The sequence below is a fragment of the Cotesia glomerata genome, linkage group LG6, assembly GCF_020080835.1.
Source record: "Cotesia glomerata isolate CgM1 linkage group LG6, MPM_Cglom_v2.3, whole genome shotgun sequence".
Taxonomy (NCBI): Eukaryota; Metazoa; Arthropoda; class Insecta; order Hymenoptera; family Braconidae; genus Cotesia; species Cotesia glomerata.
In genome coordinates this window covers 5,293,445-5,317,258 of record NC_058163.1, presented here as the reverse complement: position 1 = coordinate 5,317,258, position 23,814 = coordinate 5,293,445, and the positions used below count along the sequence as shown (strand labels likewise).

Here is a 23,814-nt window from a genome sequence, read left to right as displayed (position 1 = left end):
AATAAACAAATGAATTATTTGAAGCTAGGAGAGGACGCGGTACTCGGAAAGTACTCAAGCTCAACTTGTGAGTTACTTACCGAATAAACCAAGCGAAAACTTGAACAAGGACACCAGATATACACTTGACTTACATGAATGCGGATTCTGAATGTTTGAAGCCTCGTTTCCGATTACGAGAGCCTCTCATTTGCCAAAATTACTAGTCCCTTTGCTCGTGATCGATAGTATAATAGAGTATCATCCGTGCGATTAAGGGCTTCGATCTATTATCAATTATCAATATTATGCTTTAGCATTTCCTTGGTTACCTGTCCCGATACCCATTATCGCTGGACCTGGACTTTAAATGCAGAAACAAACTTATATAATATGATTGAATACAATGTGGCAACGATTTATAGCGATAAATACATAAAATAATTAATAAATTATAAATACTTCAACATAGACATCTAACATAAATGTAAAGTTGATTACTTATGAACTAATAAAAATAAGATTATAATTCTTGAATACCAATATAAATAAATTTAAAACAATAAATAAGTAAACAAAATATAATAAAAATTAGAAACACACCGAGTGTGGATCTGTTGCCAAATCTAGACGCAGGGAGAGACGCACACGGAGAATAAAAATCCTTGTGACAATGTCTATGCATCAGAGTGTAAGCAATCGAGCTTACTGTCGGATGTTGATGATTCGCGAGAATGTTAATAGTTTTATAAAATTTTTCATCATCTGTCCGTCCGTTGAGAAGTAATAAATACGCTGCAAGAATAGATACTTCTTTAACATTAAACGCTACTAAAGCTTCAATTACATCCAAATTATTCCATGGCCAAGTATAATCATGGTTAGCATGTTTGAATGCATTCAAAAAATGGTATAAATATCTAGCAATTTCCGCAATATACTCGGCAGAAAAGGTTGTAACCCATAATGGTAACATTTCGGTAATTATACCAGCAATTTCTTGTGGTGAATTTTCAGCTTCTGCTAAAGTAAGCAATGTTAAATATAAAAACGCTTCTGGATCATGGTGTGGTTTCAGTAGAGAATCAAACAATTCTAGTAAAATGCTAACTAATCGTTCTTGCAAAGAATCACATGGTAGATTATGAATAATGTCACAAGCTAAATTGTGTACAAAGAAATTAGCAGGAAAAAATGTTGGACAATTCGACTGTGGAACATTCATATTTTTTACTATTTTAATAACGATATCTTGAAAATGATTCAATCTCTCTTCAAGTTTATTTCGCGCTGGAACAATATAACAATTGATTAAATAAGAATGGCCTGAAGAGAGTACATTTTTTGGTAACGACAAATCAAGAACATAACTATCAATAATTTTTTTATGTTGTTCATCAGAAAAAAGAGCGGATATATCATTCGGAACATTAAGTAGTTCCATGATATAATTCTTATCAGTTTTCTTCAGGTCATCTTCAACATTACAAAGCTTACGAAAAACAGTGAATAATTTTTCAACATAATCCGCAACATATTCGTTGGGAACATACTTAAATTCCAACAAACTTTCAAAATTATCTTTATCATCTGGTTTAAGATCATCAAGACATTCTTTCAGCATCTCCCAAGTTTCATTGTTAGGATTAGATTTAAAAGCATTAAATATATTAGTAAATACTAATGTACGAATCGTTTGATGCGTTTCCGATCTCCACATATCAATTAAAGTTCTACGTACATGCTTAACATCTGCAGCCATACAAAACAAACGAATGCCATGTTTCTTTATAGATACTGGACGATCCATCAGTGTCAATGCAAACGGTATGACTTTAGCTACTGATGTTCGCCGACTTATATTGACAAGACAATTGATTATACTATGGATATAGTCACCAACACAAAATTTGAGGATGCAATCTAAAGAAACTGCTGGGTTGACTCGATTCAATGCCAATGAAGCAGAATACACCATTTGATAGTCAGTTTTTGCATCTTCTGGATCAATCTCTATCGTCGCAGACGATGGTATGAAAGGAGTAATCACCTGTTTAAAAGCCGATCCTTCTAATAGTAGCGCCAAAATAACTAACGCTCGAGTATCTCTTTTCTCTTCGATGATTTTCAAACACTCTTCCGCAAATTTTATCGGCAAATCTTGATACCAACGAGACGACTTTATGAATTCATGAATTATCAGACTATTAGTTGATCTTATGCATGCCTCTAAAGAATACTTCCAATTACGCATAAATATTTCTGGATTCGTTCTGAGTGTTCGTAGCAAATTTGAGAGGTCTGAAAACAGTAATTCTTCTTCTTTAACAATTGCGGCAAATTCTTTGTAAAAATCATGCTCTTCTTCTTGTAAAATTCTTAGTATGAATAGTAAATCATCATCGTACTCGGTGTTTACATTTATCATTTTTTTAGTAGCATTCAGTACCCAAGGAAAATCTTTGATTGACATTGGCTTGAAAGGAGACTTAGCCTTCAAGTTATGTTTGTTGAAGGTATAAATTGATATTATAACATTTTTGATCAATTCAGTGCTCGGATAATCTTTGTCATGGGGTTTCTTAGTAGGAAGTACTTTGAGAAACTCCTCCAAACACTGTTTTTCAAACACAATATTATCTTCTAAAATATTAAATAGATTCTGAGATTGCATGATAATCAAATCGGTCAGAAAGCTTATTTTATCTTCAATAGAATGACTATTTTCTAACTCAAAACGAATTAAAGAAGTTATTATTCTTACTTGTGATAGATTATACCAATAATCGAGCTGATTTTTGACATGCATGAACTTCAAAAAATTGTAAATTACCTCCCAATGTTCTTGTGATAGATTTTTTAAGCAATTGTCTGCGGATATCATATCTAAAATATCTACTAAAAAATTTTTTTGTTCGTTTTTATGTCTCGTTGTGATGTACTTAAGCACTTCAAGCAGAGCGTTATTATCTGAATTGACATAACAAGTGAAAAGTAGTTGTTTAACTAGATGCAACCGCTTCCTTTCGTCAGAGGTTTTTTTTATCAGTGTTTTTATAAGTTCTATCGACTCTTCCGATGACAAATAACAAATCCATGAACTATTTACGAAATAAAATTTATCAGTCGGGTCGTTTTCTATTTTAACTTTCGCTTGTTTAATTCGCTCATCACGTGGAAGTAATGACAAAGCCTTTCGGGTAATTTTTTCAGTGCAGTCCAGCAGATTCAGTTTATATACTTCGTAGAATGTGGAGAGAATCAGTGGTAATTTATTATCTACGGAAACGAATTCGAGGTACTTCAACAGTTCGTCGAACTTGAATGATTTAAAATCTTCAGGAAACAACTGTGTAAATATGTTCTTAAATTGCTCTTCGTTCAATGTTTTAGTCACTGTTTTTAAATCCAACACTGGTAAAAATAATTTAGCGTTTTTCAATAAAGCATCAATGCAATTTACCAAAAACAATTCAGTGCGAGTGTTACTAAGTTTTAGATAGAAAGAACAATCGTGCATCTCAATGAGCTCCACAAAAGCTTTCGGGCATTTCTTTACCAGCCGAGGAATAAAATCTAAAAAAGCAGACAAATCAACGCGTTTCAAATTTCGTTCAAACGGATCGTTACTTATTTTGCTCAGCTTTAGATAGTTAACAATGAGTTCTGGATACTTGTAGAACAAAAATCGTACAATTCTATTATCAAGGCGCACTCCATGTTCTATGATGCGATTCCAGATGAATGATTCACTGCAAGCTTTGAGAAGTGCATAAGCTTGCTTCTCTCCATACATTTCGCAAAGCGAAATATAGAATTTTTCAGCAATGGCAGATTTTTCATTCAAATTATCACCTAAGGTTTTGATAATTTTAATTCGACTTTGCAGAGATACATACGGTAAAATATGTGTTTGGTAGTACGGGAATGTCGAACAAGCTTCAATACTGCCGTTGAAAAACCACTTAACTTTAATTGCGCGACTGAAGACTACTGAGTCATCGGATTTTAGTGCGTCAACAATGCCATCAGGTTGCCGTAGTAATCGGGCAATTTCCACTTGTACTAGAGGTTTCAATGCTTCTGGTGCTTCTTCCAAATCAAGAGCATCTTGATTCTTCGACTTTGATTCGACGACTTTCTTCGCAATGCGATTCAGAGCGTCGAACTTTTCACTTAGTTTACTTCCCGGAATTTTTTGGATTCCACTCAAATACGGTGACAATTCCATGACGTTCATATTTGTTTAAATACGGGCCACCAGTGATCAATGTTGATGACCTTGGATTGTAACGATGATAATGATTATTATAAATGAGTATCATAAAAAATTCAACACATCTATCGCGTAAAACTCTGACAGTATAAAGAAGTATTACTTATCTAAATAATTATCACTGATTCTAATATAATATAGCACCATACTATGTAATTTCACCGCTTTATATTTTTTTAATGTCATGTAAAACAATTATTTTTAAAAAACACAGAATGCATTTGATTAATTGTATCAAAGTTTAGTTTTATGAATTTAATGCACTTGAGAATTTTAGGAGAATCGAAATTTGTAATAAAATATGTGAAGGCACCACGTATATTAAATGTTCACGTTTAGATTCAGCTGACTTTTAGTAAGCCGTTATCTTTCAATCTACGCATGCTCCGTTTCATGTAATAGTTTTACTCGTGTTTAATAAAATGACAAAGAATAAAAGTTATATATATATATATATATACTTAAGACTAGTCTCATAGCTTCGATAATTGATGTCACCTCAACTATAAAATCATCTTTATTACTAGAAGTAGCCTTTATCTGACAATTATCGAAATAAAATATAAATATGTTTTAAAAATTGTAGTCAACTTTATAGACATTTACTAATTTTTATGGATTTTTGTAACAACTAAATTGATGATCAACAATTTTAATTAGAAAAATTTTACATCTCAAAATTTATAAAAATTACAACAAGGAAAATTTTTTAAAATATATATTTTTCTTCACTATTGATTTGTAATTAAAATAAAAATTTACCCTTACTCACAAATAGAATTTAAAAAACATTCTGGCAGTAAAAATTTGGTCAATAAAATTTTTTAGATCACTTTTCTTTGGTAGCAAATTTGAGAGGTCTGAAAGAAGTAATTCTTCTTCTTTAATGTGTGCGGCTAATTCTTCAAAGAGATCATGCTCTTCTTCTTGTAAAATTCTTATTATAGATGGTAAATCATAATTGTACGGGTTGTTTTTATATATTATTTTCTTAGTAGTATTTAGTACCCAAGGAAAATCTTTGATTGACATTGGCTCAAAAGGAGACTTAGCCTTTAAGTTATGTTTGTTAAAGGTATAAATTGATATAATCACATTTTTTATCAATTGAGTGCTTGGATGATATTGGTCATCGGGTTTTTTAGTAGGAAGTATTTTGAGGAACTCCTCCAAACACTGTTTTTCAAATACAATATTATCTTCTAGAATATTAAATGGATTGTGAGATTCCTTGAGAAGCAAGTCGGTCAGCATGCTTATTTTATCTTCAATAGAATGACTGTTTTCTAACTCAAAGCGAATTAAAGATATTATTATTTCTACTTGTGACAGATTATAGTTATGATCAGAGTGATTTCTGGCATGTACGAATTTCAAAAAATCGTAAATGACGTCCCAATGTTCTTGTGATAGATTTTTTAAGTGATTTTCACTGTATATTATATCTAGAATATCCCTTAAGATACAGATATTTTCGTTTTTAGGTCTCGCTGTAATGTACTTAAGCACTTCAAGCAGAGCGTTATTATCAGTATTGACATAGCAAATATAAACTAGCTGGTTAATTAGATGCAACCACTTGTTTTCGTCGGAAGTTAGTTTTATCAGTGTTTTTATATGTTCTACCGACTCTTCAGGCGCCAGATAACAAATCCATGATCTATCTGAGAAAAAAAATTCATCAGATGGTTCTTTCTCCATTTTAACTTTCGCTTGTTTAATTCGCTCATCACGTGGAAGTAATTTCAAAGCCTCTGGGGTAATTTTTTCAGTGCAGTCCAGTAGATTCAGTTTATATACTTCTTTGAATGCGGAAAGCATAAGTGGTAATTTTTTGCCTATGGGAACGAATTCGAGGTACTTCAACAGTTCGTCGAACTCAAATGAATCCAAATCTTGAGGAAACAACTGTGGAAAAATGTTCTTAAATTGCTCTTCATTCAATTTTTTGGTCACTGTTTTCAAATCCAACACTGGTAAAAATAATTTTGCGTTTTTCAGTAAAGCATCGATGCATTTTACCAAAAACAATTCAGTGCGAGTGTTACTAAGTTTTACCGAGAAAGAACAATCATGCACCTCAAGGAGCTCAACAAAAGACTTTGGGTATCTCTTCAACAAACGGGGAAGAAAATCTGTAAAAGTAGACTGTTCAACTTGCTTAAAATTTCTTTCAAACGGATCGCTACTTTTTTTGCTCAGTTTTAGATATTTAACAATTAGTTCTGGATACTTGTAGAACAAAAATCGTACAATTCTATTATCGAGGCGCACTCCATGTTCTGTGATGCGATTCCAGATAAATGATTCACTGCAAGCTTTGAGAAGCGGATAAGCTTGCTTCTCTCCGTACATTTCACAAAGTGAAACATAAAACTTTTCAGCAATGGCAGATTTTTCACCTAAATTATCACCTAAGGTTTTAATAATTTTAAATCGACTTTGCAGAGGTACATATGGTAAAATATGTGTTTGGTAGTACTGGACTGTCGAACAAGCTTCAATACTGCCGTTGAAAAACCACTTAACTTTAATTGCGCGACTGAAGACTACTGAGTCATCGGATTTTAGTGCGTCAACAATGCCATGAGGCTGCCGTAGTAATCGGGCAATTTCCACTTGCACTAGAGGTTTCAATGCTTCTGGAACTTCTTTCAAATTAAGAGCATCTTGATTCTTCGACTTTGATTCGACGACTTTCTTCGCAATGCGATTCAGAGCGTCGAACTTTTCACTCAGTTTACTTCCCGGAATTTTTTGGATTCCACTCAAATACGGTGACAATTCCATGACGTTCATATTTGTTTAAATACCTTCCACCAGTGATCAATGTTGATGACCTTGAATTGTTACGATGATGATGGTTATTATTAATGATTATCATAAAAAATTCAACACATCTATCGCGTAAAACTCTGACAGTATAAAGAAGTATTACTTATCTAAATAATTATCACTGATTCTAATATTATATAGCACCACAATATGTAATTCCACTGCTTTATATTTTTTTAATGTCATTTGAAATAATTAATTTAAAAAAACACAGAATTCATTTGATTAATTGTATCAAAATTGAGTTTCATGAATTTAATGCACTTGAAAATTTTAGGAGAATCGAAATTTGTAATAAAATACGTGAAGGCCCCACATATATAAAATGTTTATGCTTCGATTTCGCTTCCTTTTAGTAAGCGGTTATTTTTCATTCTACGCATACTCCGTTTCGTATGATAGTTTTACTTGTCTTAAATAAAATTCGTAGAGTAAAAGTTATACTCAATACTAGTCTCATAGCTTTGGTAAATGATGTCACCTCAACTACAACATCATCAATTTATTATTAGAAGTTGCCTTTATTTGACAACTATCGAAATACTATATAAGTATTTTTTAAAAATGATAGTGAACTTCATAGACATCTACTAATTTTTATACATTTTTATTACAAATAATTTAATGATCAACAATTTTAATCAGAAAAATTCTGCATTTAAAAATTTATAAAGATTACAAAGAGCAAATTTTTTTAAAAATATATTTTTTTTCACAATTGATTTGTAATAAAAATAAAAAATTTACCTTTACTCACAAATAGAATTTAAAAAACATTCTGGCAGTAAAAATTTGGTCAATAATTTTTTTTAGTACAATTTTCTTTTGAATAATGATTGATTAATGTAATGATCAATGAAACTAAAGAAATAAATGTTTATCATCAAAAATAATTGTACATAATTCATATGTAACATATCGCGTTTCAGATGCTATAAAGGCGTATACCGGCAAAAATACCGTTGAAAAGCTATAAGGGCGTAAAAAAAATTGATCATCATCATGATTAATTTCATGGTGAATTTCGAATTATTATTTTGCATGTTGTGTACTTTTACACCAAAAACTTTATCTATATAGAAGTTACCGAATCCTAAATTTTGAGTTAGTGTGAATAAAAATAAAAATTCCAATACAATTGACTCAAATGTTTTTTTACTGATTATAAAAAGTAAGTTTCATAAACAAATTGTTTTAAATTCATTATGAAATTCAGCGGCAATTCATCCTGTAATTCATGATGAATTTCGAAATAATGATTCACATCTTGACTAAATTTGCGCTTAAAAATTAATTTAATAAAAGCCGTCAAATTTCGCCTTTTGAGACTGTTTCGTCAGTGTGAATTGAAAAAGATATTTTACGATCATCTAATGATTTGTTTTACTAATTAAAAATAATAAATTTCTATACAATTCATTTCAAGTTCAGCATGAAATTCACGATGAAATTAATTATGAAATACATATTTGTTTCAGAACCTGAAGTTCATTCTAAAATTCATCATGAACCAAATTTTTTTTTTGTACGGGACTGGTCAAAAAGTCAATGTTATAAAGGTCAAATTAAAGGTAATTTTATGAGTTTTCATATTCTACGAAATCTACCTAAAAATACGTATGTGATGACCTCCATGATTTTTTATCATTATCAATAACTAATAAAGGAATTTTTTCCAAAATTTACCACCTAAAATTTTTGCAAAGCTAAGGAATGACATTAATAAAGAACTACATTATAAAATTGTAATTGGTAAAGTTTGGAAAAAACAAAAGTGAAGAGTCGTGTGGTGCTTCTTTCCACATTTTCCACATCTGTTTGTGGATGGGCAGGAGTCGGAACGATGTGGTCCAAAGCAATTGTAGCATCTGTTATGCTTGATAATAAGCTCTTCACGTTGTTGAGTTGTCTTATTAATATATTGCGGGCACCGTGAGAGGAAGTGATTATCTGGACAGATAACACAGCAAGGTAATGATCTTGCTCGAATAGAGTTGTTCGGAAGAGTTGCTTCGACATGACGAATCTTTACGCTCGAAGATGATGATGAAGTGGTCTTTGGATTACTACAACTTTCATAAGACTTCAGAGTAAGGACTCTAGAGAGCGTAAAGGTTTCCAACTTTTCCCAGACTGGTGGTTCCTTGGTATCTCCGAGATGACGTTCCCAGAACTTTAACGTTTCTGGGTCGAAGCTTTGGGTGGTAAAATACACGAGAAAGTCATCGATGCCAGGCATTGATCGCTTGAGTAATTCTAAGGTGTTGCGAATTCGTTTCACCGTAAAGTACAGATGCTCGAGCTCTACCGCAGATTCTTTGGTCATCTTTTTCATGGTTGCCGCTGAGTGTAAGGTGTTGTACAAGATTACGCGTTCATTATGATAAAAATCAGTGAGCTGCTCCCACGTAACTTTAAAATCCTCTTCAGTTATGATGGTGCTGTTGAGGAAGTGAGAAGCAGATCCAGTCATGGCTGCCTTCAGGTAATGGGCCTTCAAAATAGTATCTACCGCTGGATTATTCACAACCATTTTTTCAAATCCAGTTCTAAATGGCAACCATTTCAGAAATGATCCGTTGAATTTTGGGATTTCTAGTTGCGGAGTTGCATAATGGATGACTCGATTACTATCCGCTGTAGAAGTGCTGAATCTACTCGTAGATGTTTCTCGCACGGGAGAGTTGGAAGCGATGAGGGTACTGGCCTTCTCGAATGCATCGATGTAGATTTTTTTAATAGCATCGAAGTGTTTTCGCTTGAAGTAACTTCTTTTCATGATTTCCGTCTTCTTGGATTTCCTCAGAGTGTTAATTGTCACGCTGAGGGCACGATGATTGAGTTTGAATTCTTGCCATTGTTCCTTTAGCAAGTCACGTCTAATTTTGATACGCATTAGGTTGATGTTCTCAACTCCATTTTCGTTTAATTTTTCAGCGAAGTTTTTAATTAACTTCCTCAATTCGTACTGCTCTTCGATCCGTTGATGTATTTGCTCAGTTCGCATCTTATAATCATCAGATCCGGTTTGAGGAACCAAAATGTTTGGTTGATTTCTTTTATTATAGCGGATTGGTACAAAATTTAATTAAGCAATATAATGGATGGTAAATTTATCTGGTTCTGATGAATACAAGACGATGATGTAGCGGGATCGTCGATGATTTCGGCTAGAGGTTTTTTGGTGTGTGATGTTGGGATGTGCCAAGTAAACTCCTGATGATGGAGATTTGTCGCCTTCCCAGGTGTGACTCGACTGGAATCTCGTAAGGACAATGATTTTGGCTCATTCAATATTATCTCTGTGAATCGAATATCACATTGTAATGAATTGGTTTTAGAAATCGATTTGGATAGCGTATGTCGAAAAACATAGTGGACTGTATGAGAATGAGTTTGATTTGATCTTAGAGGAGTTTTAGGTTGAGGTGCCTGGAAGAGTTTTTTTAGATGACTGAATTATTGAGATCCCGGGTAAAAAAATTTATATATAATTGGGTATAATTATATATGATTATATATGAAAAATGGCCCGGCATAATTATATATAATCATGTATAATTATATCCAATTATATATAATTATATGCGATTATGTATAATTATATTAATTTTTTTTTCAAAAATGGATAAAAAAATTGTTTTTTTTTTTTAATTATCTTGAAACCAATGCGATTCGGAGTATGATGTAGTAATCAGAAACTATTTTATCGAATGAAAAATTCCGGGCGTCAGCTGGGTTCGAACTCGACTCCTTCTGGTTATCAGTCCTGCACGCTGCTCACTGGTCTGAATCACATACTGTACCCGACATGATTTAAATCCCTACTAATATTATAAAGATGAATGTAAGTTTGTTTGTTACGCTTTCACGCAAAAACTACTTAATCGATCATCATGAAACTTTGTACACATATTCTTGGAAGTATTAGAAGTAACATAGGATACTTTTTATTAAAGAAAAAAATTTATTTTTTACGAAAGATAAAAAATTATTTGTCAAAAAATTTGAATCACATTAATTCAGTTCTATTGGAATGTAATGATCTTTGATATTTATCAAAGGACTTCAACGCAAGTGAAGCAGCGGGTAAATGCTAGTTAAAAATAAAATCATTGTTTATAAAAAAGTAATCTTTGTCATCACTTTTTTCAACTTTGAAGATTTAGTATGATTTTCATTTAATCATACGAAAAATTTAAGAAAAATCATTATCTATAATATCATATAATTTAATATGATTTGATATAATTATACATAATTGCTAATAATTATACAAAAATTACGAAGAACATCATACATACATTTTTAAAATTATGCATCATTTTATATAATTCTACATAATTATAAGCAATTATACATCCATAACCAAAATACAATGTAGGATTATATATAATTTTATATAAATGGTTAAACATGAGAAAAACATTGTATGAAATTATATAGAATTATACATGATTCTATATACTTTTACATAATTATATCGAATTATACAAAATGACCGAGAACATTACGTAGAATTATATATAATTATATATTATTATATATACTCTTACATAATTATACAAAAATAGTTAAAAACTTTCTATAGAAATATGTAGAATTATACATAATTTTGCATAATTATATGTAATTTTATATTGTAATATATAATTTTGTGTTGTTATATATAATGATACAAAAATCATCTAAACTATTATATAAAACGATATATAATTATATATGATTATGCATAATTCTGCATAATTATATATAAATATACAAAATTGAGGAAAAAATATATCCAGAATTATATACAATTATATATAACTCTGAATAATTATACATGAATCATATATAATTGCACATAATCTCTTTTACCCGGGATGAAAGTAGATTATGATACCAGAGTTGATTCAGACCTATGTGATAGGTCCTGAACAGCCTACCTCTGGGCTTGAGACATGCTTTGTTGTTAGGAGACTCAAATTGGTTAAGGAACCATACCAGGACACAGGGATCCTAACAGGAGTTCTTCAAGATTTACTTTTCAGTTGTTAAATCATGCGTTATTTGTAAAGTGAAATGCTTGAAGACTATCTTAGAAATTACAAACCCTGATTAAGAAATCTAATTTGAAATGATTTAAAATGATATGAAATGATTTAAATGCATCGGATTTAGATACTATATAGACATAAAATTAACATGAAGGTAATCATTTCAAATCATCTTTCTGAATCAGGGAAATAACAAAGATAACTCAAAAGTGTATCATCCACGACAGGTCGAGTAGATAATATAATTCTTTGAGTATTTGACGTTTTTTATCGAGTGAACTTTGCCAATTGTAGCATGTACGTACCTTTGAGTATTTTATTTAGGGATAAAATACCACACCGTTGACGTGCGGAATTGATTTGATGTATTCAACAGGTTGTTTTGTTGAATTTTGAAAAGTTTCTGGTGATAGAAACTTTTTTGGCGAGTGGAGCTGCCTTGAGACGTTGTATAGTAGTTCTTGATGATAAATAGATGAAACGAATGACGAAATACACTGTGTACACTGATGTGAATAAATCACCATAAACAGACTGGCAACTTTGAATCGACTGGGGAAATAGGTGGAATTTTGGAAAGAGGTATCGTGAAGTTACGTGGTCAAAAGATTGGTGAAGACTGACGCTTACTGAATAGAAGTGTTTTTTGAACTTGAGCGTACAGAGACTCTTTTTATTCTGCAATTGGTAGGAAGGATATTCTGATAAATATTCTTGAGAAAAAGCGTTGAAAAAAACATTACCTATATAAAAAAAAAAAAAAAAAAAAAAAAGAAGGAAAGTAACAACGGAAAATATTTAAGCCGAACCAGATGAGTGCCCGAGTTGAGGAAAACAAGGAAATGCTTTTACGACCTCAACGGCCAGAAAGTCATAAAAGTAGGTACTTGAGAATAGAGACCCGCAAACATGCATAAGAATTTAGAGTTGGAACGAAATATTTTGGAGTTTGGCATTTTATTATTTTGTTATAAACTTAATAGATTTTTAAAACTGAGATAAATAACGTTAAAAAAGTTAGTTATTAAATTAATAATTTATAAATTAGCTAAAAATTCAACAAGCAAGAATTATAATAATAATAATAATAATAAGATTATAGTTAAATGCTTTTGAATTTTTTTAAACCATTTTGAATCATTTCAAATCTCGAGATTAACTGTTAACAAATATTTATTAACATTCAATAAATCTGATTGAATAAATAATTTATTAACTGTTAATAAATATTTATTAAATCCTATAATGTTAAAAAATCAGTAATTAACAATTAATGAAGCTTATTAAATATAAACAAATCTTTCTATCAGTGCATTGACATTTACAAAAAATTTGAAAAATTTTACTTTTTCAGCTGAAAAAAAAAAGTTTTAAAAATTTTCAACAATTTAAATAATTGTAACAAGAACACTGATAGAAGGATTAATTAACTATTAATAACTTTATTTATTTGAAGACAATTATTTAATTCATTAAATTTTAATAAATATTTTTTAACATTCAATGAATATTTATTTGGGAGGAAAGTACTTTCATTGATAGATAATAAGTATTTATTAATAGTTAATAAATATTTATTAACAGTTAATAAATTGTTCTTCATAAATTACTTATTAACTGTTAATAAATATTTGTTAATAATCTTTTTTTGCCCTCCGGGCGGAAAGTGGCAACTTTCGTCCCGCTGCGCTACACTAAGTTGCTGCTTTCCGCCTTCGTCAGACAAAAAAATAGTATACACTCCTCGGGAAGTAAATAAGAAAGCCTCAGATCACATGTTTGTTGACCTCGGCTTCGCCTCGGCCAACAATTACATGTGATCTGAGACATTTCTTACTTTACTTCCCTCGGTGTGTAATATACTATTCTTAATCTGAGATAATACTTTATTAAACTTTAATATTAAAATAATGTTCTAAGTTAATTAATATTAAGAAAATGTAAAAAAAATGTTAACATTTGGTAATCAATTGGGATTTTTAATAAGAATAATAAACTTACCTTTTTATTATATTTATACTTAAAAAATTCTAACTAATTTCATTTATTAAATTATATTGTCATAACTCATGACTCATGCGTAATTTTAGAATGAGATCAGCTATAAATTGAACCTGATTTTAATTTTTCACTAACCAATTTCAATTTGATCAGATGAAACTAAAAAAAAAAAAAAAAATAAAAATTTATTCATAAAATAATGTAAAAAAAAAATGAAGAAATATCACTATCTTATTATTTATTCCTCTATAAATTGAAATGGGAAAATAAATTTAACATTTAAGAAGTTTTTAATGAAAATTAAATGTTGTATTAAATGATTAAATTTTATTGAGTACATAGAAAAATTAGTTTTACACATTTTATGATCAATCTTTAACACAAATAACATTTAATTATAACAAAAAGGGGTAAATAAATTGGATAAAGATAAATACATTTTTTTTTGTTTTAATTTCTATGCATCAGAGTATAAGCAATCGAACTTACTGTCGGATGTTGATGATTCTTTAGAACATTAACAGTTCTATAAAATTTTTCATCATCTGTCTGTCCGTTAAGAAGTAATAAATACGCTGCAATAATCACTACTTCTTCAACATTAAACGCTACTAATGCTTCAATAACATCCAAACTATTCCAACGCAAAGTAAAATCATGGTCAGCATGTATGAATGTATTCAAAACAACGTATAAATATGCAGCAATTTCAGAAATATACTCGGCAGAAAAGGTTGTTATCCATGATGGTAATATTTCGGCAATTTTACCAGCAATTTCTTGCGGTGAAATTTCACCTCTTATTAAAGTAAGCAATGTTAAACGCAAAAATGTTTCTGGATCATGGTGTGGTTTCAGTAGAGAATTAAACAATTCTAGTAAAATACTAACTAGTCGTTCTTGCAAAGAATCACATGGTAAATTATAAATAATGTCACAAGCTAAATTGTGTACAAAAAAATTTGCCGGATAAAATGTTGGACAATTAGACTGAGGAACATTGATATTTTTCACTATTTCAGTAAAGATGTCTCGAAAATGATTCAATCTCTTTTCAAGTTTATTTCGCGCCGGAACAATATAACGATTGATCAAATAAGAATGCCCTGAAGAGAGTAAATTTTTTGGTAACGATAAATCAAGAACATAACTATCAATAATTTTTTTATGTTGTTCATCAGAAAAAAGAGCGGATACATCATTCGGAACTTTAAGTAGTTCCATGATATAATTCTTATCAGTTTTCTTCGGGTCATCTTCAACATTAAAAAGCTTACGAAAAACAGTAAATAATTTTTCAACATAATCCGCAACATATTCGTTGGGAACATACTTAAATTCCAACAAACTTGCAAAAGTATCTTTATCATCTGGTTTAAGATCATCAAGACATTCTTTCAGCATCTCCCAAGTTTCATTGTTAGGATTAGATTTAAAAGCATTAAATATATTAGTAAATACTAATGTACGAATCGTTTGATGCGTTTCCGATCTCCACATATCAATTAAAGTTCTACGTAGTTGCTTAACATCTGCAGCCATACAAAACAAACGAATGCCATGTTTCTTTATAGATACTGGACGGTCCATCAGTGTCAATGCAAACGGTATGACTTTAGCTACTGATGTTCGCCGGCTTACATTGACAAGACAATTGATTATATTATGGATATAGTCACCAACACAGAATTTAAGGGTGCAATCTAAAGAAACTGCTGGGTTGACTCGATTGAATGCCAATGAAGCAGAGTACACCATTTGATAGTCAGTTTTTGCATCTTCTGGGTCAACATCTATTGTCGCAGATGATGGTATGAAAGGAGTAACCACCTGTTCAAAAGCCGGTCCTTCTAATAGTAGCGCCAAAATAATCAATGCTTGGGCATCTTTCGTCTCTTCGATGATTTTCAAACACTCTTCCGCAAATTTTATCGGCAAATCTTGATACCAACGAGACGACTTTATGAATTCATGAATTATCAGACGATTAGTTGATCTTATGCATGCCTCTAAAGAATACTTCCAATTACGCATAAATATTTCTGGATTCGTTCTGAGTGTTCGTAGCATATATAGGAGGTTTGAACAAAGAAATTCTTCTTCTTTAACGTTTGCGGCTAATTCTTTATAAAGATCATGCTCTTTTTTTTGGAAAGTTCTAAGTATGAATAGTAAATCATGATCGTATTCGGTATTTTTATTTATCATTTTTTTAGTAGCATTCAGTACCCAAGGAAAATCTTTGACTGACATTGGCTCAAAAGGAGACTTAGCCTTTAAATTATGTTTGTTAAAGGTATAAATTGATATTATAACATTTTTGATCAAATCAGTACTTGGGTAATCTTTATCATTGGGTTTCTTAGTAGGAAGTACTTTGAGAAACTCCTCCAAACACTGTTTTTCAAACACAATATTATCTTCTAAAATATTAAATGAAATCTGAGATTGCGAGATAATCAAATCGGCCAGAAAGCTTATCTTATCTTCAATAGAATGACTGTTTTCTAACTCAAAGCGAATGAAATATGTTATTATTTCTACTTGTAATATATTTAACCAACAATTGGACTCATTTTTGACATTCATGAACTTCAAAAAATTGTAAATTACATCCCAATGTTCTTGTAATAGATTTTTTAAGTATTTTTCACTGGATATCATATCTAAAATATCGGATAATAAATACCTTTGTTCGTTTTTATGTCTCGTTGTAATGTACTTAAGCACTTCAAGCATTGCGTTATTATCAGAATTGACATAGCAAGTGTAAATTAGTTGTTTAAGTAAATGCATCCGCTTATTTTCATCAGAAGTTTTTTTTATCAGTGTTTTTATACGTTCTACCGACTCTTCTGGTGGCAGATAACAAATCCATGATCTATCTGAGAAAAAAAATTCATTAGACGGTTCTTTTTCCATTTTAATTTTCGCTTGTTTAATCCGCTCATCACGTGGAAGTAATTTCAAAGCTTTCGGGGTGATTTTTTCAGTGCAGTCCAGCAGGTTCAGTTTATATACTTCTTTGAATGTAGAGAGCATCAGTGGTAATTTTTTATCTTTGGGAACGAATTCAAGGTAGTCTAAGAGATCACCGAACTCGAACGATTTCAAATCTTCAGGAAACAATTGTGTAAAAATGTTCTTAAATTGCTCTTCGTTTAATTTTTTAGTCACTGTTTTTAAATTCAACACTGGTAAAAATAATTTAGCGTTTTTCAATAAAGCATCAATGCAATTTACCAAAAACAATTCAGTGCGAGTGTTACTAAGTTTTCGAAAGGAAGAACAACCGTGCATCTCAATGAGCTCCACAAAAGCTTTCGGGCATTTCTTCACCAGTCGAGGAAGAAAATCGAAAAGAACATATAAATTAACGCGTTGTAAATTTCGTTCAAACGGATCGCTACTTTTTTTGCCCAGTTTTAGATATTTAACAATTAGTTCTGGATACTTGTAGAACAAAAATCGTACAATTCTATTATCGAGGCGCACTCCATGTTCTGTGATGCGATTCCAGATAAATGATTCACTGCAAGCTTTGAGAAGCGGATAAGCTTGCTTCTCTCCGTACATTTCACAAAGTGAAATATAAAACTTTTCAGCAATGGCAGATTTTTCACCTAAATTATCACCTAAGGTTTTAATAATTTTAAATCGACTTTGCAGAGATACATATGGTAAAATATGTGTTTGGTAGTACTGGACTGTCGAACAAGCTTCAATACTGCCGTTGAAAAACCACTTAACTTTAATTGCGCGACTGAAGACTACTGAGTCATCGGATTTTAGTGCGTCAACAATACCATCAGGTTGCCGTAGTAATCGGGCAATTTCCACTTGCACTAGAGGTTTCAATGCTTCTGGAACTTCTTTCAAATCAAGAGCATCTTGATTCTTCGATTTTGATTCGACGACTTTCTTCGCAATGCGATTCAGAGCGTCGAACTTTTCACTCAGTTTACTTCCCGGAATTTTTTGGATTCCACTCAAATACGGTGACAATTCCATGACGTTCATATTTGTTTAAATACCTTCCACCAGTGATCAATGTTGATGACCTTGAATTGTTACGATGATGATGGTTATTATTAATGATTATCATAAAAAATTCAACACATCTATCGCGTAAAACTCTGACAGTATAAAGAAGTATTACTTATCTAAATAATTATCACTGATTCTAATATTATATAGCACCACAATATGTTATTCCACTGCTTTATATTTTTTTAATGTCATTTGAAATAATTAATTTAAAAAAAACACAGAATTCATTTGATTAATTGTACCAAAGTTTAGTTTTATGGATTTAATGCACTTGAGAATTTTAGTAAAATCGGAATTTATAATAAAATATATGAAGGCACTACGTATTATATATAAAATGTTCACGCTTAGATCCAGCTGACTTATAGTAAGCAGTCATCTTTCAATCTACGCATGCTCCGTTTTATATACTTGTTTTGTTAGTATAAAATAAAACGAATATTACATACTATACGCTCGCATGAAGGTTGAAGGTGTTTATATTCCTATGACAAAGAAAAAAGTTCTATTCAATACTAGTCTCATAGCTTTAAGAATTGATGTCACCTCAACTATGTAATTATCATCCAATTTTCAGAAATAGCTTTTATCTGACAATTATCTAAATTATACATGATAAAAAAAAAAAAAAAAAAACAATTTTTTCTCTGTTCATTAATAGAATTTTATAATAATCATATAATATAATCATAATCTTTTTAATTGATGCTGACGAAGAAAAAAATTTTTTTCAAGAATTATACAAAGCCTCTCAAGAATTAGAAAAAATTTTATTTCTATTCATTAAAAAATCACAAATATTTCGAAAAACTTTCTTTAATATTATCGTGACTATTTTTATTATATCAATTATTAACTCTGGCTAGATTTTAATTGTAATTTACTTCTTTAAATTAGACCATGATATTTTTTCTAAATCTCATAAAAATTTTTTTATCAAGAGACATTCCCCGGCGTTGGAGTTTCACTAATTTCTTCTAAAAAAATAAAAACTCCAAAAAAAGCCCTCTGACAGCCGATAGTATATTTAAAAATCTATATTTGCTAAACTGAAAAAAGAAAAAGAGAAAAATTACATTATATAATGTAACGTGGCGCTTCACATAAAAAAACTGGACAAATTACATTGTAAAATGTAAATATTACATTTAAAGCTGTGAAAATTAACATTCAAAGTTTGAATTTTAAAAATGTCATTTCGAACTGCAATTTTTCTAGTTTTAAATTTGAAGCGACTCTTACTCCTATTTATAATGTAATTTTTCTTTTTCTTTTTTTTTTTTGTTTATCAGAACTTTTTTTTTTAAATCAAAATAGCTATTTGCTATTTGCTACTTGCTACTTTCTATCAATTTGTTATCATTTATCACAAATTTGAGATTAAGGGGCACACTTAGTGTGAAATTTAAAAAAAATCGATTTTTTTTTGTTTCATATTTCGATTATAGGTTATACCTTTAAAAATAACATACTAAAATTTTTAATCGATATCTCAAATAGTTTTCGAGTTACAGCCATTTCTAGAGTAACCGCTCGGCAGTTAGAATAAGATCGTTTTATCTTTAAACGCGTTTTTCTCGAAACATCATTTTTCGAATTTGCTGCAGTGATTACTCGGAGACAAATGATCCGATCACTATCAAATTTTTTTCTGCATGTTCTGTATATAGTTCTCCGGACAATATCTTCTAGTTCAACGAGAATTTTTTTTTTTTGTTTCATCCACGGAGAAGGCCGGAATCACTGCAGCAGTGGAAGACCTTTTTTTTTAGCGCCGTCGGAGATCGCGTGTAACTCGAAAAATATTTAATTTTTTTCTTCAAAAATTTTACTGTGTATTCTTAAAATATGTATAAATATACCCTTTAAACTTTAAAACCATTGATATAGTAGTTTTTTTTTTTTAATTCCCAAGAATCGCCTTTTTTTAGGCTGCCACACTAGGTGTGCCCCTTAAATACATTAAAATTAACTTTCTTTGTTGCTGTAAGATAGACAGCGGAGTTCTCGGTCCACCTCATTTTGTCCCTCTCCTGTGCTCTGTTAACACCCCGGGGAGGAGTAAGTGGCAATCAGTAGCAAATTTGCTACTTGCTACTTGTTATTTATTTATTACAAATTTGAGATTAAATACATTAGAATAAACTTTCTTTTTTTTATTAAAAAAAAAAAAAAAAGAAAGTTAAAAAATCAATTTAAAACAGCAATTTTCAATAAATATTTTATGAATTGTGATTGTTTTCCGTACTTGCATAAATATCAATTGAAGATACATTTTTCTCATCATCAGAAGTTTTGATAAGATAATTACAAAATGACATGTATGTTAAAATATCATGTAAACTTGGGCAGAGACTAAGCATCAAATAATTCAAATCTTGTTGGATATATTTATAACTGTATAAATTGACTCGTGCTTTATCATAAGCTATTTGGATCGGAAGTCTTAACAATCGAACAACTCCTTTTCCGAGCCCATACTCAACATATTTACAAAATTCATATAAAGAAAGTTCGTTTTGTGTAACATGAGCCCACCTTGCTTCATCATCAACGACAATTTCCGGTAGTAAGCAATCGGGATTTTCATCAATTTCCATTTTGCTCAAATTTTCATTGACATTTTTGTCATTATGCTCATCAATATCTTCACTATCAGATTCCGCGTTATCACTTTCAGTTTCATTTTCATCATCGACATCAACTGATTGTTGCAATTCTCGAGCATAACATAATTTTTGGTCCTCTGACTGTTGCACTAATTCTCTTAAATTTTTTATAGCCAGTCCGCAAAAGTTGAATAAAAATACTTGCATTACAGAAGTGAGATCAGAATGTGTATAATAGTCTTTCATAAATCCAGAATAAGTAATTTGCAAATACCAGTTGCGAAAATGAGGAAATCCAAATTCAATCGCATCTCCAGCCTGTGGTGATTTTGTGATGTAGTAATGAGATCTCAATCTGTTAGACCCACTGATTCTAGGAGATTCACGCTGTAATAACAATTTTTTTATATCTGTTTTTAATAAACAGTCGTGTTTTTTTATTTCATAAGGAAAGTTGATGAAATTCATTTTTCACAGCGGTCATTTATTATTATTTAGTTTAGCTTTTTTAATTGGTAATTTTTCTTCCTTCTAATATAAATGATTATTTTATTTTATTTTTTTTTTTTTTTTCGAAAGAATGAGTCAACTTATTTTATCAATATCTTTTGAAACAAAAATTAAAGAGTCAATTTTATGTTATACAAAATAATACTGAAATCAGCAGACATCTGATGATTATTGAAATTTTTATAACAAATCAATTACAATCATAAAAATGCCTAGGAAAATTTCCATTAATAATTTTTTTTTTAATTTTCACATGTGAAATTTTTTAGCTAAATTTTTTTCATAATAATTTCATTGAAATAAAATTATAAAAAAATTTCTAATATCAGTTAACTTCAAAGTCTTTAATTATTTAATTGTTAAAAATTTATCAAATGTCTGTTGATAAAAATATCATTATGTCAAATTAGTATTTTTATGTTTCTATGTGTTAAATTAAAATTTTCCCTCATAAGTATATAATTTCTTTTCATTTTTAATGACACTGAAATTTTCGCATAATACAAGTTAGTCGACGTATTTTACTTTTTTTTTTTATTTATTGAATTAGAATTAAAAAACATTTTTTAAAAATTGCACTTATAGTTTGCCAAGTTTTTTCCAAATGAAATTTTTTTTCAATAATTATTTAAAAAAAAAAAAATTCTAAAAATTTTTAGATATCGACTAACTTAATTTTCATGTTTTTCGCAGGCATATAATTATTTTTAAATAATAAACAAAGTATTAAACAAATGCAAAAAAAAATTCTCCATGAAAAAAAAAAAAAAAACTCAATTTAATTTTATAAAAATCAATTTAGCATGTATTTAATAATTTTAAGAATTTTATAACAAATAAATTATGGCAAAAAGACGTAGAAAAAAAAATTGATCTGTAGAGATTTTAAAAAATGAAAAAAGCAATTTTTTAAAAATAAGTTTTTGGAACAAATTTGTTTGTTTAAGAAATTAAAAAACTTTCTAGTGACTAGTTACAAAAAATTATTTTCAAAAAAATTGCATTTTCAATTTTTTTAAATTTCTACATGTCAATTTTTTTTTTCATTTTTTTTTTGCTATAATTTATTTGTTAAAAAAATTTCTAAAATTAAAAAATATCTGCTAAATTAAATGACATTAAAGTTAGCAGTCACTTAATAATTTTTAAAACAAACAAGTTTTTTTCAGAAAATAATTAAAAAAAAATTGCATTTTTAATTTTTTTAAATTTCTACCTGTCAATTTTTTTTTCATTTTTATTACTTTAATTTATTTTTTTTTTAATTTATTAAAATTAAAAAAATATCTGCTAAATTAATTTTCATCGCAATTTTTTACTATATTTTCTTCGAGCTAATTTATTTATTAAATAAAATCAACAGACTCGATAGAGTCTGGCGCCAAGTTCCGTTCTCAAGCCAGACTACCGAGTGTGTGTATATACCGTAAGCAGAACGGTTTTTTGAGGTTACAAATTTTTTTCAAATTTATTTTGATTTTTTTTTTATGATATTTTATAATAGTAGTTCATGCTTTTTATTACGCGTATTACTTGATTATTATCAATTATCTTTATAATTTCTATTTAAAATTACTAAAAATAATCTGCACAAACTATAGCGACCCAGATTTTTAGATTTTAACTTTTTTCTTATGTAAAAAGCGGACGGCCAGAGACTAAATAATATAAGAATGCATGCTAATCTTATAATAGATGGGAAACTACAGTGAAAAAAAAGATATTTGACAGCTTGCAATTACACACGCCAGACAGCGCAAGAATAACTTTTACATGAACTATAGCTTAAAGGGGATAGTTTGCCACCGGAAATGTATTAAATTAAAATTGTCAATTTTTATTATAATTACAAAAAATACTGAAATCCGAGCAAAAAACAGTTTCACTGTAAAAAAATCGCGCCAAGTCCACGTTCATAAGACTATTAAGAAAAAAAAATTTTATTTCTTTACAAAAAGATATAAAATAAAAAATTAAAAAATCCAAGATACCGATATGGTTGTATATGATTTTCGGAAATTAAAAAAAATTTTTTTGTAAATTTAAAAATTAAAAGAAACCAATTTTGGAACGTACTTGGTGTGCATGATTGTGTACTTTAATTTTTAAAAGTCCTAGTAGATAGATTTCAGAAAGGTCATAAAAAGTGAAATATTTTGTAACCAAGCACACTCTATACATTATAAAATAGTTTATTTTAATTTTTAAATTTACAAAAAAATTTTTTTTAATTTCTGAAAATCATATACAACCATATCGGTATCTTGGATTTTTTAATTTTTTATTTTATATCTTTTTGTAAAGAAATAAAATTTTTTTTTCTTAATAGTCTTATGAACGTGGACTTGGCGCGATTTTTTTACAGTGAAACTGTTTTTTGCTCGGATTAAAATAATCAGCTACTTACTTTCAGTATTATCGTTTTTTACTCATTTTTGAGAAAAAAAATTTACGTGACAGTTAACTTACTGTTTAGTCTGGTTACTTAACAAGTAATTAAAAGAACTAGTAACTT

General features: G+C 29.6%; 1 protein-coding gene and 1 long non-coding RNA gene across 2 annotated transcripts; both read right to left on the bottom strand.

The window, feature by feature from the left end:
* Positions 1-285: 285 nt before the first annotated feature.
* Positions 286-18,586, bottom strand: LOC123267247. The gene is made up of 3 exons (XM_044731800.1): positions 15,961-18,586; positions 556-2,029; positions 286-338 (listed from the first exon to the last, which is right to left on the bottom strand). Exons 1-3 carry the CDS (start codon positions 18,148-18,150, stop codon positions 286-288), a joined length of 3,717 nt encoding a protein of 1,238 aa, XP_044587735.1. The 5' UTR covers positions 18,151-18,586.
* On the bottom strand, positions 2,740-5,710 carry LOC123266568. The gene is made up of 2 exons (XR_006509805.1): positions 5,648-5,710; positions 2,740-2,812 (listed from the first exon to the last, which is right to left on the bottom strand). It is a non-coding gene; the product is annotated as an uncharacterized LOC123266568 (long non-coding RNA).
* Positions 18,587-23,814: the final 5,228 nt, after the last annotated feature.